This window comes from Ascidiella aspersa, chromosome 3 (genome assembly GCF_963924565.1).
Source record: "Ascidiella aspersa chromosome 3, kaAscAspe10.2, whole genome shotgun sequence".
In the NCBI taxonomy this organism is placed as follows: domain Eukaryota; kingdom Metazoa; phylum Chordata; class Ascidiacea; order Phlebobranchia; family Ascidiidae; genus Ascidiella; species Ascidiella aspersa.
In genome coordinates, this window is record NC_139449.1 from 22,994,457 (window position 1) to 23,012,338 (window position 17,882).

Here is a 17,882-nt window from a genome sequence, read left to right on the forward strand (position 1 = left end):
TGGCTTTATCCAAAGAAAATGTATCTGCAAGAACTCAATTAAGCCTAACTATAATAATTAAAATAAATCAATTATCGTTTTAAAAGTTTTTCTAATTATCGAGAAATGTTTCTAGGTTCGCAAATAATTAGGTACATCACTTTCACATTTGTTGTCTATTAGAATTTCTGTTTTAAAATATGTCTTCACAATTGAATTTCTTCGTCATCGTAATGGTGGCGACATTTCTTTACGGTAGGATTTGGTGTTATAAAAAAAGATTAATAGCCATAAAGCTTTTTATGTTCACAATAAATTTGTCTTTGTTTGGTTTTATTTCTGTATTAAATAAACAACGAGTTAAAAATAAGTTTTATTTAACTATTTTGTAACATTTTTATATAAACCAAAGGCAGGTGTGACACTACATCAGGGGTTCGCAACTTTTTCTGTAATCGCGGGCCAAAACCAAACTCAGAAAGGTCTCTGCGGGCCGCACAAAATGTAAACTAGAAATTGTGTTATTAAAATGTTAGAGCAACTTATAATCTCGTATCCTTTTTTGCACGTAAAAACGTGTTTAATTACATTTAAGGAGGCAGTAAGCAAACGCGAAAAAAGCTTTTATTTGGTAAAAAATTCGAGTACACACGTCGTCATCCATACTACTAATGAAAGGTGTAGTAAAACTACTTTGAAGAAATGAGATACCCTTCATAGTTATTGTTGTTCAATGTAATTAACCTTTTTTTTATGTGTCCGGGCGCACCTGGCGAGCGAATCGAGCGTGATTTTTTTTTGGTATACCGGCATTGCTTTTAAATTTCTTGCAAATTTTTATTACATTGCCGAAAATGAAAAAATGTTAAAAAATAGATGCCCAATATTTTTGAAAACGTTTTCCGTTTGTCCGTGACGCACTTGGCAGCCTTCCACAGCCCAACGGTATAGAGGAGCTGACCGATTTAAAAAAGAGCCACCAAAGGTAAACGCTAAAAATTTTTTGGACTTGCGTAGGTAAAATAGTCAAAAAGTAGGCCTATTTGAAATGGACTCGTGTCTATAGTTGGTCAAAGAGGCGGCGGGCCGGATGAATTACATTGGCGGGCGGGGTGCGTCGCAGACAAACGGAAAACGGGCCCGCGGGACGTAGGTTGCCGATCCCTGCACTAGACAGAACGTATAGGTGTATTAAAATATACTTCTATATATTATGTGAATTAGTAATGATCATGTTGGTACTTTGACAGGAGATTTACTTTTTTGTCATGTGAATGCACAAGATGAAAACGAAGACAATGGTGGAAATGCAACGGTAACACTTTATTTTGGCATTTCTTATTTTTATGTTTGTAAGTTATCAGGTCTAAACCGTTTTTACATGTATATTTTATGTTAACAAGTTTTTCGTGTGTCAAGTAACAGGACTTTTAAGTTCGCTATCTAAAGCTATGCAAGTAACTAGAATTTGTTGTAAAGTATAGTTTTTTTTCGTATTTTCTTTTTCCTACGGCAAAGAAACGCAAAATACATTTCAAATGTATTAATGATTCCGAACTTCCCTAAAATTGCAGGTGTCTCTGTTATGCTACAATTGTAACGCAACTGAAGATTGTGCACAGAAGCAGAACACTGAAAATTCAACCACAGATGAGTGCGACGAAGGAGCTCATTGCTGGGTATAAGTCTCCCTCTCTCTTTTAAACAAATATGAATTTATGTTATACAGATTTTACAATAGTCTTATTCTATCACAAGCTTGGTTAATCCAACGTATAACAAATTGCATCAAAATTGTTAGAAGGTTAAAGGCCAAACCTGTTTCTGATGACGTAGATTAGTGCGGTTCTCAAACTTTTTTAGCTTGCGCGGTAAGCCTACTGTAAAAAACATAAAATACCCACTGCACACTTTTTGCACAACAACAATTTCATAACTTGACATTCGTCTTTCAATATATGGCTAGGCATAAGTAAACGTCTTAATATTATCAGTTTTTAAATGGATTGTGTGCATTCTAATATGCGTAATATCCGCATTTGTATTACATAATATATATTTTTTCAAAACCTTATTCAGTATTTTTCAAAACCAGCATGTTTTAAAGCTTGTTACAAACCTTTGCTATTTCGTTATTCATATAAACCTTCAAATAACACAAAGTACTACCGAGTATAGAATTAATTATCTGTGCCTACCAACCCTTACTTCCAAAAAAAAATTAAATTTGTTTTTGCCAGACTTGGAAAGACGAGGACGACGGGGAGGTTGTGTACAGGAGATCGTGTGGGGAAGCGTGTACCGACGAAAGCAAGGAACTGGACTGCAAGACTTCCAACAACCGTACCGAGTGTGCGCTTTGCTGTGACGACAACGTCTGCAACGGAGACTTGCTCGACAACGCCGTCTCGCGGATGCCCGGAATGGCTTTATACTCGCTGCTCAGCGTGGCGCTCATGGCAAGACTGGCGTCGTACACGCTTGTTGCTACTCCGTGACCGGAAGGCTGAGGCGCTTGTGCTGCTGTTGTCATTGACTAATTGCACGTGTATTTTTAGCCGATTTGTGATGGTAGCTGTAATGCGTGAACACGCCACTGCGCGTAATGATCTCGTTTTTAGGTCGCCTGGTAACCACCAAACATGTAAATAAAACCTATCCTATATACACTTACGACTGCTGCACGTCCAGATTTTAGTAATCACTATTTTGTACTCTACTTTAGGTTTTCCTTATGGACCGTTCACCACACAAAGTCGATATGCCAATTCAAATGCCCGAGACCAAATTGTTCTTCGAATTTAAGAGCAACGTTACGTCAAGTGAGGCGATACACCAGCACGCGTATTCGTGAAGGGGTCGATTGCTGCATGAGTGCAAAATTAGTCATAATCCGTATTTGGAACACTTTGCCAAAAGCGTGGCAAAAAATAACTTTTTCTGCAATATTACTTTTAATTAGGAGCGAGAAATGCTGACATTTGTAATTCCTAGAAAGGTTGTGCAACGATAAACTCGGAACGTAATTATAAAAACTACCACTTATAATGCATAACATTTAAAAAACACAAATTTAATCTACAACAACGAGCAAAGAAAATTTATTTTGGTAACATCTCGTGGCAAAACACCTTATATGTGTAATCAAGTTTGCATTGCGGCAAGTGTGCAAATCGGAAATCGAAGTGTGTCGACCGGTAATTGCTAGCAAGCTAAATTTATTAGCACACACATAGCCTAAATATATATTCAATGGTTTACACATACTACAACACGGAAGGGAATCGTAATTTCCAAGCAGGCAGCGGCATAGTTATGTAAACGCGCCGTCCAGTTCCCGCTCCCCTGGCCATTATCTATTGTGACGTGACGCTTGTGAAAATGGCCGATCGATAGTTTTTAAGCGATCAGCTGATCCTCTGCGATCAGACCAGATCAACGAATTGTTCCTCCGAAGACGGCCGAGTGAGCGACAGAGCTGGGATTGTTTGATTACAGGTTTATGATAGTCAATCCTGCGTGCTGCAAAACGAAGCATATACAAGTCCTTGTTACCTGTTCAAGTCGCGGCAACTCTATAATGGAATCAAAAAGTGTTAAAAAGGTATAGATGCCTATTACGATATTGCTAATTTTTTGAAACCATGATCTTTTTTGCAAAATTATTGTAGTGGGGGACGACTTTCCAGCTATAATTTTAGTTTCATTTCAGTATGACGTTTCATTTTACCTCGATTTGTACAACGTAAACTAAAGAGTTAACATTAAATTAAGCTACCTGAAAACCAATTTAATTAAGAACAGATAAGAGCCAATTTGACAATAAAAGTTAACGAATCCACAATTACCAGAGAACAGCACGGATTTATTTTACCTAGATACAACTTATCGATATATAACGAATCAAATATTTCAGCGATTGTCTTCAAAAAAATTCTACATTTCAAATAAAATAAGGTGCTGCAAAGTAATGCATGGTTCGTTTGTATGACTAGACACCTTTTATCGATAATATGACAGATTTATATCAATTAACTTCCATCGCCTAACGAAAACAGTTAGGTATGCAGGGGCCTTGAACCGATACAAACAGGCAGCATTGCCAAAAATAGCCTACTGTAGAGGCTGATTTACAATTACATGCAAATTATAACGCCAAAACACTATTGTAAGTTACGTAAAATGTAAAACAAGTCAGCCTGCGTTTACTTGTTTATAGTATTTTCTCAATTCCGCAACAAAACTTTTATCGCTAAACTATGTTTGTTTGGATTATGTTGCTAAATGTAGGCAGGTTGCGCAAGTGTAAAAAACAACTTTATTTTTTTAACGTCGACTCATCATATACCGATAGAGATTATATTTATAACTTCACAATAGTTGCTAAACATACTATATTTTTAATTGTGCATCACGGGAAAAAGTACGGAAAATTAAATGCGAATTACGTTATAAACATATCAACAGTATTTGATTTCCAATTTTTTTTCATCGCTGTTATGTACCGTACCTAAAAATTTTTTAAATACAAAATAATATAACCAAAAATTAATTGAAAATAGAAAGTTTCAACACTAAACTACCTGTAAAACCGCAGCATCATTAAAACAAGTATACATTATACAGTATAGTTCTATACAGAAGGACCGAAGGGACATTAAATGCTATTCGATGTAGCCAATATCAACGACAGTGAACAATCCTGAACATGCCAACGCTGGTACAGAAAATGTGGTTTAATAGGTCAATATTTCACACGTTGTGTTGTTCGTAAAGATCAAACATTCGTTATAGCTTTTTTTTACCAATAATCGAAAAAATGCGCAGATTCTGAAACATAACGTTTTAAGTATAAAAAACGTAAACGGAAATCCAGGGCAATACGGGTAACATTGCCGAAAACTGAAGCTGATGCTGGTTTCGGTTGAACATGTGTGCCACGTGGTAAAAGCAAACACTGTGGGAATTTCCCCGAATTCACGAACCACAATCGATTACCAATAAAATATACTGCTTGTATTGTGACGAGAACGTGGAGATTTTAATCTCGAGTGGAGGTCTACTTTGTTTTCTATACAAACTTTCCAATAGTTTGATTTTATTTGTGTACGCGGAGCCTTTGTTATTGTTTTTTTTTTTTTATAAAAGACAGATTAACCACTAAACTTAAGGTTCACACAATAAAACCGTTTTTTTAATATATATCGACAATAATTAGAATTATTATATTAACAAAATTTCATATCCTTCTATAAGTATCAACAACACACTACCACTAAAAAGCATCACCTGAACACATAGATTGAACGCAACTTAATCAATTAAAATAAATAAAACCACTAAACTTTGAATATCTTGTAATCCACTCTGATTTCAACTGGGAAAAAAACATGAAGGAAAATCTTTGGCGCCGCAAATCAATTCCAGTAACAGCGTGTTTATTGTTCGCGCGCTTAAGCGGTCGATCAATTTAAAAATAGATCCAAAACTGAGAAAGCTTTGACTAAAACAGGGCTCCTGTCGCCGCTTAGCAATAAATTGGACGGCTTAACGTAATTTGGCTCAATTAAAACACGGGGCCTAAAAAGGCGGACAACAGGATGAAATTGTTTCAGAAAACGTGTTGCTAACCGAAAACTAACCGCGCTGCGTTTTCTTCCAAGGTCCAATCATGATGCGTTTTTGGGGGGGCGTCTCGCGTAAGAACCCGCACTCGCGTTCACGCACTCGTTTAGTAGTTAAATTTTGGACAGGATCCCTCAACATATAGCGTCGAACACGGGCGGCAGTCTGGCCATATTCGGAGATGGGAAATTCCGCGAAACGCCAAACACGGCAATCGCCAATTAGGCCTACCTTGTCGAAAACGTGCCGCGGCCGATTGAATCGCATGTGCATTTTTTGTTCGGGACCGGAATGCATCGGGGCATTAGCGACTAATTAGGAATATGTAACTTGGCAACAAAGGCCCCTGATGTACTATAAATAGACGATGCCATGATATCTATAGCGATTTTGGACAAATGCCAATGCTTACCAGTTTGCATTGCGTTCAATTTTCCTTTTGCATAGAAGAGAAACAAAAATTAAAGTGATATAAATAGCAACATTTGGGAACATTACAGCTTCCGTTGATGAAAAAATGGTGTTTTCCTACTAATTTAATATTCTGGTTTCCACTTTAAATTCCAAAGTCTGAGATATAGACCATCAAAAGATCATTAGCATAACGTGTAAACACGATTGCAAAAGGCTTCCGTATTAACATTCAACACTTTCAAGCTCTATATTTGTACGAAACGCCGCATACCTGCTAACAAACGCTTGCGCCTTAATCGGATAATAAGGTGACGAACTCTCCTCAACGGCACACCCCTTGCTTATATTGAATTGCGAGAATAGAATGTTTGGCGAATTTTATTTTGATTGCCACGGCCGCGTTTATTTTTCTTTAGGGTTGAGCTCGACGCCCGCATTCAAATTTACAACGCAGCGTTTGAACCGACGAACATTTTTGCACGTTGTTCAACCAAAAGCGAAGCGGGCTAGGAAGGGCGACAGACTTGTATTCAAAATTGCCCTTGTTTGTTTGTCGACCTGCGCGCTTGGTGGCTTGCTGTGGCCGCTTAGCCAGAATGGCTTGAATTTGTTGACGATCATCGCTCTGCGTTAAAACGGTGAAAGTTGTTTACGGAGGCGGTTTTTGTTATGCTTTCTGAAGCCTCGTTTCGCCAGAGCGTTAACAAAAGCCGCTTTATCTCGCGCAAAAACAAAACCGTCCGACGGGCATACTTGGAATGGGTGCGACTTGTTGGGTGTGCCGCCAAATGTTGACATTAAAATAGTTTGCAAATCATGCGTCTTCTGAACTATAACCGCACCGCTACCGTCCGTATTGTGAGAAAAACATTTTGGTACAACGGTCGAATTCAGTCACAAATAAAATCCCTACCGATATGTGCGAGTACAAGCATATTGCAAGGAACTCCATACAATTTACTGCTAAGCAAACTGATATTGCTTTTTGTGATGATATTTACTAATAAATTTGGTCATTAAAACGATAAGGGGTTAAATTTTTGATTTGAGTATTATTTAAATAGAATAATCTATTCTAACTGATGGCAAGTCACTTTTAATTTCTGTATTAAAAACGAGGAATTTAAACTACATAAAGATTAGTGAGTCATTTCGTAAAAATTATTTAAACATCTGAGTTATTTAGTAAAATTGACTCAAATTAGTAAATTTACTGAGACACAGGGACTAAATGGTAATTTTGCCCATAATGCTAATCTTTCAAAAACCTGCCAAAATGAAATTACTTCGACCAACATTGCTAGTTTGGTAAAAACAAGCTGACTAATATTATGCATTAGTTAAAAATCTGCTGTCACAAAACTTCCTCCGACTGTTATAGTATTACGGCCCAAAATGTAACCTATCGTCAAATGATATTTTATTTATAGAGATTTCCACGAGCGGTATACATACTGAAAGAATTAAACAGTTTTTGTGGTCAAACAAAAGGCGTATAGTAAGCTGAAAAACACTTGTATACGAATGTTTGAGTGGATAAAAGAGTTATTTCTCCTATGAAAAGAAAAACTGTGCAGTTTCTGTCTGTAGCATAATTGTTCAAGGCAAAATAAATACCGGTTTAAGTATAGATGTATTTTGGAAAAAAAGCAACCAACCAACCATATTTTCAGAAAGAGAAAAGATTCTAATGTTGCAAAATGTTTATTTTTAAAACAGATTATTGTTGTATAGGGGTATCCGCAATATCTGTAAGTAGACCTATAATACTTCCTCGTGAAAACGTGGGACGGCGTACACCCAAGTTTAAATAAAGATTATATAATTATGACTAACGTTTCTCAAATGCGAATTATGCTAATCTTTTAAAAAGGTTGTAAGAAAATAAATACACACCAAATATTTTTTTAAACTGGCCATTGTCTAATTTAAATGCTCTAGTTTTATAAACGCGACACTTTCAGCGATTTGCATATTATATTCATGTTTTTATATTCAACTTTTGTAATAAACGGGAATCGGTTTTCTTGTTTTTAGTAAATAATACCGAAACAGGTAAAATACCAATAGCGTCTATTATAAGCCAAGGCACAACAAAACAGACTATTTAAACATTCGCTTTCGACAAAAAACGTATTTAACAACGTATCAACTAAAATTCATTTGAAAACTGATTCCCGCGAGTATTATATATACACCAAAGCCCGCCATTTTGCGTGTGGTGCTTATGAGACGAGCAAATTGCGTCACAGGGCGCGTTTGTGAAAAAAGTGAGCACATACTTTGCAAACATGTCAACCTTAAAATTTATATAAAATCTTTGGCAGTCCCTTGTTCCTCTTACAAACTAAATTTGTGCAAAGCGTAATAGCTTAAATCAGGTGTTTAAAATCTTTTACCTCAATGTTTAGAAAGCATAATTCCCTTATTTATCTAATTTTAAATTTCCTGACACTAAACTTTTAATGATTGGACAGGCGCACTAAAATGTCAGCGAGAAAATAACAATTTTCTTTAATGGAAAGTGGTTCTTAAAATAGGTCGTGCGCTCCACCGATAGGGGTTGGGAAAATTGTGGTTGTGTATGGATGTTTCTGTAATTACAAAACAAAACCATATTCTTTTCATGTGTAAAAGTTTCGGTGGAATGTGACATTTAAAAACAAGTGGGTTCTGGTCCTATAATATTTAAAAATCTTTGGTTAGGACCCTTCTCAAAGCGGAAAAAGCAAAATTTTTAAAGCAGCCAAAAATCATTAACTTGGATTTCACCGATCGTTATCTTGTGACGCGCAAAGTATAGATACAAACCTCGGCTGCGTTCAGCGACACTTACATAAATGTTATTGTCTACATATTTTGCAATCAAGCGATTTTGCCGGAGCCCACCTCCACATAAGGGAGTTGCAAACGACTAATTCTAGTCACACTGCCTTCGTCGGTGATTTATCCGTGATCAATGCACGGCTGAAGGAGAAACGTCTCTGTTATTTTGTTAGATTTGCGCTCGACAAAAAACTCACTAAATATTTACTGTTGAAAATATGCTACAAAACAATAAGGAGCTTTTCCTATCAGCTTTTCACCAAATAGTTTCACTCAAGTTTCACCATACAGAATGTTTTGCTCACTTTATTGAAGCAATACACTTGGAACCACTTTTTCTTGGACGATAAAGAACTGTAACATAATAATCACAATTTAATCAATTAGTTATAAGGTCATCCGCATAATCCATTTAAGTGTGAGATCGTGTGTTTGTCACGCCAGTAATAATGATGTTATAAAGTTGTGAAAGAGCGTTTTTGTTTGAATTGTCGGCGACACAAATTTCAATCTATCTAGCGAGTAAAGTCAAAGGCATGAGTATGACTTTAAACGGGCTTTAACTTTCACTCCTCGATAGGTAATTTACATTTTATAGAAAAAGTCACATGGTACGAGTGCCGATATCGGATTTGTCCTCCTGATTAAGTCATTACAGGGTCTTAACTTCTAATCGCCCGCCAGGTGTTTTGCAAGGACTTTAACCATAAGACCTAAGTAGGCATAACATCAACGTCGGAATGAAACACAGTTCGGAAAACAAAACAAATCAATATAGGACTATTATACCTAATATTCGTAATAACGTTTACATCAGAAGTCCTAAATCCGTAATAAGACCTAGTCCTAAATGGATTGTACATTTTTGCATCAATTATGTATATATACATCGGTTAATCGCTCAAATGACAAATTTGCAGTCTTTTATAATAATGAACGCCGAATATAGCAAATACTGAATTTTTTCACCCAAAACGTATTTAAGATAAATATTTTACTTCTATTAAGTGCCGATTTATAGCTTGTTAAGCAACGATTTCAAATCTTGTACAAATATTCCTCAACGTGATAATGTTAAGTTTCATTTTAATTACAAATTTTAAAATAATCATTTTTCTATAAACGAAAGGCAAGAACTAACATTTGCATATTTCAATGGAGATTTAATAGCTAAATTTTAGAAAATTTGAGTTTAAATTAGTTTCGAAACTTCGTCGTTATAAGGTGATATTTTTTTATGTAAATTTAAGTAGTGTGTAACCTTTTTTAAAGCATTAAAACAGGTGTAACATGCTAGCAAGGAGCTAATTGTTATGAAACATTTTACATATACTTTCCTACAGGGAATGGGCAGTGTACAGACAGTAGTGGTTTGCTGTTTTAGGTGGATATCATAAAACCGCAAAGACAGTAAGTCGGGCGTGAGCGCACGACCAACGAGTTCGATACTTTTACGTGTTCATCAACAACATTGTCGCATGTTTATATTTAAATGAGGATTAGGGTGACGTACGTGGTTCGATTATTTTTTTCATTTTTAGTTAACGCCAGTAGCATATAAATTACCGCCTTTAAATTGGGCAGAACCTTTAGCAACAAAAAGCGTAAAACATAACAAAACATCAAACAAAGAAAAACACATTTGCTTATGTATAATATATTAATTTTCAACTGTTTAACGTCATAAACTATATTGGTTGATAGCACAAAATATCCACATTATTTTGATTTTATATTAAAATATAACTAATTTATGTCTCCCTTAAATTATTTTTTCTGTTAATAACTCAAATCACGTTTATACAAATATTTTAAGGCGATTGAATGACGTACTAACACCAGTCTTTGACGTCCTTCACAAAATAGTGTCAGACTACCGACTTAGTTAACAAAAACAATCTAATAGATGATAATAATTCTTGACTTAAATTTACTTCTGTTTCGGTAGAAAGTATATTTTTATATAAAACGATATATTTAGCTCCGGTCAGGTACGTAGGTAAAATAGGGGTGCTTTGGTTGCCTTAAAATAAGATACAAGACATGACGCACAAAAAACAGACTAGGATCATGTTCTGGGTAACAAAATCAAACGAAAGCAGTTCGGTAAAAATAATAGAATAATAAAAAGTAAACAGATCATAATATTTTCTTTAAACTTATGGCAAATGATGTAGCCATAGTGTGATTTATAATTAAATGAACACTATCCGAAAATTTCGACGACATTTTTGCAAAAAGTTTTGACAAAGGATAATTTAATCTTTAGTTATTATCAGTTCCGACCTTTCTAAGAATTTATTACAACATCTCAAATTTATACTTCGCTATTAGGCCAATCTTACGATAAATAGCCAAATTTACTTAAAATAGTTTGCTTATTTAAGTGGTGTGCAAAAAAATAGTAAATTTTCGCAGAATAGTGGAGTTCGATGTTTGACACGTGATTTATAGGGCAAATATTGCTGTTAAAAAAAAACTAGTAAAATAAATCGCGTCATTCTATTTTATAGATACACAATAAAAGAAAATCGGAAAGAGTTTATATATATTCGAATTATAACACCACGTAACAAAATTATGAAGCGAAAATATAATTGTGACGATGCCCAGAATACCAGGTATACGATGCTGTTTATTGGCAATAGCTTTGGATTTTTCCGCTTAAAGTGCAACGCGTTTATCGGCGCTTCGCAGAAGAAAACCAACGATTAGGTCAACTCATTTGCAAATACAAACAACCTTATTGTTTGTGGTAGCATTCTTAGTATTTTCCACGTTGCGCGATATTTTTAACCGGCATTAATGAAGCACCGGCTAAAACGCTTCGTCGCTATAAGCGGGCGACGGAGTTAGTTCTAGACGCCTGAGGGCATTTACGCCGAGAATGTTGGATAAAGAGAAATTGGTCGGAGAGAAACCAAGCGTGCTAATATTCAAAATTATGGTCGAGGAAGAAGTGACGTTGCGACGTCGAGAAAAAAAATTCAAGCAAAGTCTGTAGCGCCAACCCGCTAAGCAAGGGCGTCTGAGCGAACCGAGTGCACGGCGGCAACGGCCACGCTCGGTTGCGTGTTGCGTCAGAGCTGAGGTGGGCTGAATGGACGACGCTACATCGATTAGCAGCCGATCACGTGACAAGCGGAGGACAATTAGGAAACACAATGAGTAGTAGGCAGTGGTTTCGTTTGGGGCACTTGCGCCTCGCCGCAGTCCGCCGAAATATATATAAGGGCGGTCCGGCACCCCATGCAGACAGCAGAAGATTGCAATTGGCGACGAATATAGCTCTTCAAAGATCAGAAGTGTAGAATCTCTTAAAAAATTTGCCGGCGCCCCTCTGTCAAAAGAATTCGGAGAGAAAACATAAACCCTTTGGATTAGCGAAAAATAATTGAAGACGAAAATAACGCGATGAAGTTTTGTGAGGTACGTGTAGATTACTGCTCTCGACGGGAGTGCAACAAAACAAAACTTTTTTTCTTATTCTTCGTAGACTCACAATAATTCCATATGAAATAAATTGAATCGTATCATTATCAAAAAAAAATTAACCTTATGAAGTAACGCTGATTGGCGTTTGTTAACTTCTTGTGTATTGCATACTGATTTTGTGTAAAAAGACTAAAACAATGGGTGTTCAGCTCTTGATATAAAATCCTGCTGGTAAATGGCAGCGCACCGTTTCTGAGAATATCACAACAGGTTGCGTCGACTGGATTTGCACATGCGTGCAGCGGACACTGTGGGCATGTTGCCACATAACTGCTGAAGCTAAGTCGGAAAACGCGTCAGGTTGGCCGACAGCTGACAGCAGACTATAAATGTCGACATATAAATTTAATTTTTAGAAAATTTAAATTTATGAAACGTTGATAACCTGGAACAGGAACTATTTTAGGAAACGGGTATAAAGATGTTTTTGTATGTATTTGTATAAATATGGCAGTTTGATTTTTTACGGTATTTCGTTATAAGCAAGCTTGTTCAGAAAGTTCTTGAACGCACCAAATCGTCATAGTTTATTTTTAGTTTAATTATACTTAACTATATGCAGATTCAAAAGAAATAATCTGTTTTCATCTCTATATTAACAGCCCCTTCTACACTTTTCCAGAATATTTCTGCAACCGCGGTTTGCTTATTACCGCTTCTTCTCATCATGGCCAAACTGACGCTTTCTGTACCAGTGCACCCCACCATAGCCAACCTTGCCCACCGAGAACGCTCAAAACCTTGCCCATTTCCACAAAGGTAAGACAAAAACTATAAAAAAGTGGTCGGTAAACTGTGGACTTTTGAGCAATTTTAGGTGCCCACGGGCCACTTTTTAATAGCTTTTTACCATTACATTCACTGTACTGTAATTTTAAAATGATGTGGCTAAGAGTTTTGTTTTCATTTTTGCTTATTGTTGCATAGGGCCACCGTGCTATGAGTCCCCCCAAAAAAACTCTACTTTATTGTTCAAGGCCAAAGACGCTATTCATACTAAAGAATATTAATTGCGAAATAGCTTTTCGCACCACACGCCGATTTTTTAGAATTAAGTGTTTGATGACGTAATTTGTGACGTCATTTATTTCACGCAGTGGGCCTTGAATAGCCCCTAAAAGAGCATAGGCCGCTACAAAACAGTTTGCCGACCACTGATATAAATGTCATTCCAGCCGCGGTTGTTGTAAATTTGGTTTAACAAATTAAGGAACATTATATATATTTTAGGAGTTTAAATACTGGTAGCAACAAAATGTACCAACACCTTCGAAATAAATTTTATTTTAAACCAATCTGCTTCGTCGTATGACGAAATGTCGCTTCGTCATTAATTGCCTAATCTGAAAACATTTTGACCAAATTATAATTTTCTGGGACAATAGCACTTCCAATAAAGGATAATCAAAGTGTTAAAGCGTGATTCTGGACAAAGCTAACCCGTAATTGGGAACGATAATGTTGGTCACGCCTTTGACACATTAACTGTAAAACCGCCATTTTGTTTGGAATGGTCTGCGATTATGGTCGAGGTCATTTAAACACAATTCAAGACAGTTACCTCAAAGCATTACATGTCACATACCTTTTCAGATGTCAGTTTATTCCGGCTCAAACTTTAGTATACTTGCTATCTATAAGCGACCGCATACTCCGAATCCAAAATCCCGCAAAGGTCGTAAATAAATCCTTCAGGTGGTATGCTTTCGCAATGTTGCGCTGATAATAACAGTTTAGTGTGCATGGTCGTGCTTTATAGTCAGTCGCTGGCAGCACAAGAGTTAAATAGCGATTATCGAAGGTATGCGTAAATCGGGTAAGTAAATTTGAAACGGATATGTAGATTTAAAACGAAAACCAGCAATGATCTATTTAAATCGTATGTAAATACTGCGTGGATCGCCATAGGTAGTTTCACTTACGCTGCCTTTAAAAAATATTAGTTAGGCAAATGGCATAAATATACCTGTTTTTCACTAAAAGTTAGCAAAGAAATTCAAAAGCAAGAATATGGTTTACTTTTCATTTTATGGTCTGGGGAGATTCCTTTTATACGAAAGGGTTTTAAACAAGAAATACTAATATAATAGGCAAAATAAACACACACCCTATAAGTAGTCGTGTTAGCTCTTGATATAAATTTGAACAAAAATTCGGTTTCGATGGAAAGGTTGCAATATGGAAATGAAGATTTCGGCAGTCAATCTTATAAAGGTCACCGCATAGTAATCGATGACCAAGATTTACGAGACAACAGATTATGTAAATGTACGACAGCGAAAGTCAAGTGTTTATCGCTGTCGTTGCCTTTAATTTTGCCTACATTATACTGTTCTAACAGCATGATCGCATACCTGGCCTGCTTTGGCAGCAATGCACGTGTTATGAGTCTACGAATAGACAAGGCACAGGCAGATAATACGTTTGGACTATCGCTATTAAAAGAGGAAGTCTGTGAAATCTTGGGGCAAGGGCAAGCAATCCACACCACAAACAACGTGAACTCAAAACGCAATAATTTCTTATGTTTGCTTCTAGGCCGCTACACGCCACTCATTCATGGTTATTCGATTGATTTCGTTAGATTCGCAATTTTTTTTTACCAGTGTAGTTTACAGGGACATGTGCGGCGTGAGAGTTTGCACCAATTTAACGGTGCTTTTTAATTACGGCGTTCTATTTTCCGAGACAAGGCAAAGACCTCTAATTGCACGAGTCTTACAGACAGTTTCGCGAATGTCGCGCATGCTGTTACAAGTTTGAGCTGTGGCACCTGGATTTCGTTGCTACGCGTCAAATTATTACTCCTCGTTCCCAGCAATCAACTTTTACATGAAGAAAATGCTGGCCACTACATGCATAGTTTAAAACAGTGCATGGTACAACTATAGAAATATTACGGAAGTGGAGTTACATTTTTGAATAATGTGCGTGACACATGTCATCAGCCTCTTTAAACATCGTTAAACGCAATATTTATTCACCCAAAGTATTTGGGTCTTTTTTTCAAATTGACAAGTTAGGTTTTAGAAATTAGCGGTTAGTGCTCATGTCTCTTATTTTCAGAATGAAACAACAAGTTATCAATAAATGGATATACAAGCACGACGCTTCGGAACCGGTTCCAATCTCGATGTACGATAAGGTAAATATATTTAAAAACGATATTAAACGATAAGAAAGGTTGCCAATGCACATTAGTTAAGAAAGTAACAACCGGCTTATTATTTAACGAAAACGTGTATAAAAAATATGGCGAAATGTTTCAATAGTTTGCCATGCTAAAACATGTTGTAGTAAACTTTTTAAAAACGTGCAGCTGCGGCGAACTTGTGTACACGACGGAGCGGATTGTCCATACATCAGCAGAAACAGAAGTACTCTGTTAAAACCTAATCACATGCAACAAGACAGAAGCGTTTCTCCGTGGGTCTACACGTAAGTTTACGTTTTTATGTTGTTTATTTACTATGTATTTAAACTCTTACATGAAACATGGAAGTTTTTGCAAATAACAATTTTATGATGACAACCAAATCGTGCCCACCAATCATATTTATGTTATCCGTGTTGCGCAGGGTTAAATTGCATTTCGTACTTGGTATGTAATCTTTCAATAATATATATACGCAACGCTAATACATTAATAGAAAATTTGGACAACTGGTAGACAAAGTGTTGCATGCACGTAAAAGGCTATACATCTATATAGGTTGCAGATTTGATGCAGCTTGTATTTCCTGGTCAAATACAGTTCATTTCTTATATAATGCTTTTAAGTCGGAAGGATTTGCCGTATACTTTCCGGGTGGTTAAAAGCTAAACATTATGTTTTGAAACGGTTGTTGAAAAATCCCAGTCAATATCACCCAAACCTCTTACCATCCGAACCCAATTGACTGCCAACGATTTATTTCTTGAATCATGATACATGTCGATTACCTTATAAGCGAAATTACCATTTTTGAACGTGGAGTGTTGCGTTGGGAAATACACTCAGGCGGGCGCAGTTTCGCTAAACACAATTTTACGTTCCAGGGAAAACTACAACCCGAACCGGTTTCCAGCGATCATTCCCGAGGCTTGTTGCGCGTGCAAGTACTGCGTCGACTACTCAACCACGGAACCTTCAATTCTCGGCAGCTATCGTTACGCCAGTGAGCCAACACACTCGTCCGTGGAAGTCGTGCTGCGGAACAACACCGAGTTCAGTGTAAAGGCAGAGCGAATTGCGACCGGCTGTACTTGCGCCGTGCAGCCCGGTTACGAATCGTTTTACGCCAAATAACTTTCAACCTTAAATCTATGGTTGGTTTTCTGAGTTTAGAACCGAATTACGACAAAGATTTGCCCATATTGCTGAATCGCATAGTGCAGTTTAACACATTTTTTTCTTTAACGTTTTTTTGTTGTAATTTACTTTTCTTCATACGTGGTGTCAAAAAGATTGCATTGTTTCGCTTGATGAGTACACAGGTGTTTCATATATATTTTTAGGTTCTTTTCTTATCCATCGCTAAACTTTTGTAATTTTATTAATTGCATTTTACTGTATTTTATTTGTTATTGTTGTACCGTTAGATGTCTTTGCTCCCTTTGTAACTGCCTTTGTTTTCGCGTTACGGTTAACCATTTTTTTCGGAATTTTCGACCGAATTTGCATTTTTATACGTATTGTAGCAAATAGAAATCACCAATAGGAGGCAATTGCAGTTAAATGGTCCAGAACATATGTAAATATGTGCTTTTCTAAACCGAGCAATGCTGCATATTTCGCGCTTTCCAACACTCGTGCAATCTGTTGATTTCGTGCCAGTTCATCGTATTCGTGTTCAAGTAAGCAGCGTCTTTTGCGAACCAATGTTGGCTGTAAGCCGATAAATTGCAGTACGACAATTTGTGTCGCGATTTTTTTATTGGTATGTGAGTTTCGCTGTAGTTATGTCGCGAGTTGACCGTTCTACTCCGTAAGGTGTACATTCCACGTACCTGAGCACACTATATAGTATTGCACGTGTAGTTGTTCCACGCACTTTCGCAGGTCGCATTTTTGTGCTAATGTGAAGTCAGCTAAATGTTTAAACAGTAATTTTTCTAAAGCACATGTTTGTAAGTAATTGTCAAATGAACGTACACTAGTTTTCACGTATGCACGAACGTTTAACGACGTATTTATATTATATTATTGATGCAACAATCTACGTATCACTTCGACCAATCATGTATTTTCTAATCAACTGTCAAAGTTAAGTGTTGTGTGCGCACAGGAGTTGTTAACGTTTTCAAATATCTGTCTTTTACAGTCAGTGACCAATGGCTTGCTGCTTATCTTCAATGTATTATTGTGCTCGATGAAACCGTCAGTGCCCCGCCTTTGTGTGCAGTGATGCTATACCATACGAAAGTTCTCCCTTTCTCCCAATTTTGCACTTGTAGCACTTTTCTATTGCACTGTTCCAACGCCTCCTTTTCAAAATAAAATTGCCAGCAATTGTGTATGTCACCGTATTCCGCTCTAAGAAAGGGCGTATCTTTATGGATTC

At 36.7% G+C, this 17,882-nt stretch overlaps 1 protein-coding gene across 1 annotated transcript; it reads left to right on the forward strand.

Annotated features, from left to right (window-relative positions):
- The first annotated feature begins 179 nt into the window (after positions 1–179).
- LOC146160923 (uncharacterized) lies at positions 180–2,477 on the forward strand. The gene is made up of 4 exons (XM_083385052.1): positions 180–234; positions 1,230–1,294; positions 1,554–1,658; positions 2,220–2,477. Exons 1-4 carry the CDS (start codon positions 180–182, stop codon positions 2,475–2,477), a joined length of 483 nt encoding a protein of 160 aa, XP_083241178.1.
- The last annotated feature ends 15,405 nt before the right edge of the window (positions 2,478–17,882 follow it).

Excerpts from the sequence above, each read along its gene's own strand:
- LOC146160923 (XM_083385052.1), top strand. The coding sequence starts at position 180 with ATGTCTTCACAATTGAATTTCTTCGTCATCGTAATGGTGGCGACATTT. Across the intron at positions 1,295-1,553 it reads ACAATGGTGGAAATGCAACG|GTGTCTCTGTTATGCTACAA; the intron begins GTAACACTTTAT and ends CTAAAATTGCAG. Across the intron at positions 1,659-2,219 it reads ACGAAGGAGCTCATTGCTGG|ACTTGGAAAGACGAGGACGA; the intron begins GTATAAGTCTCC and ends TGTTTTTGCCAG.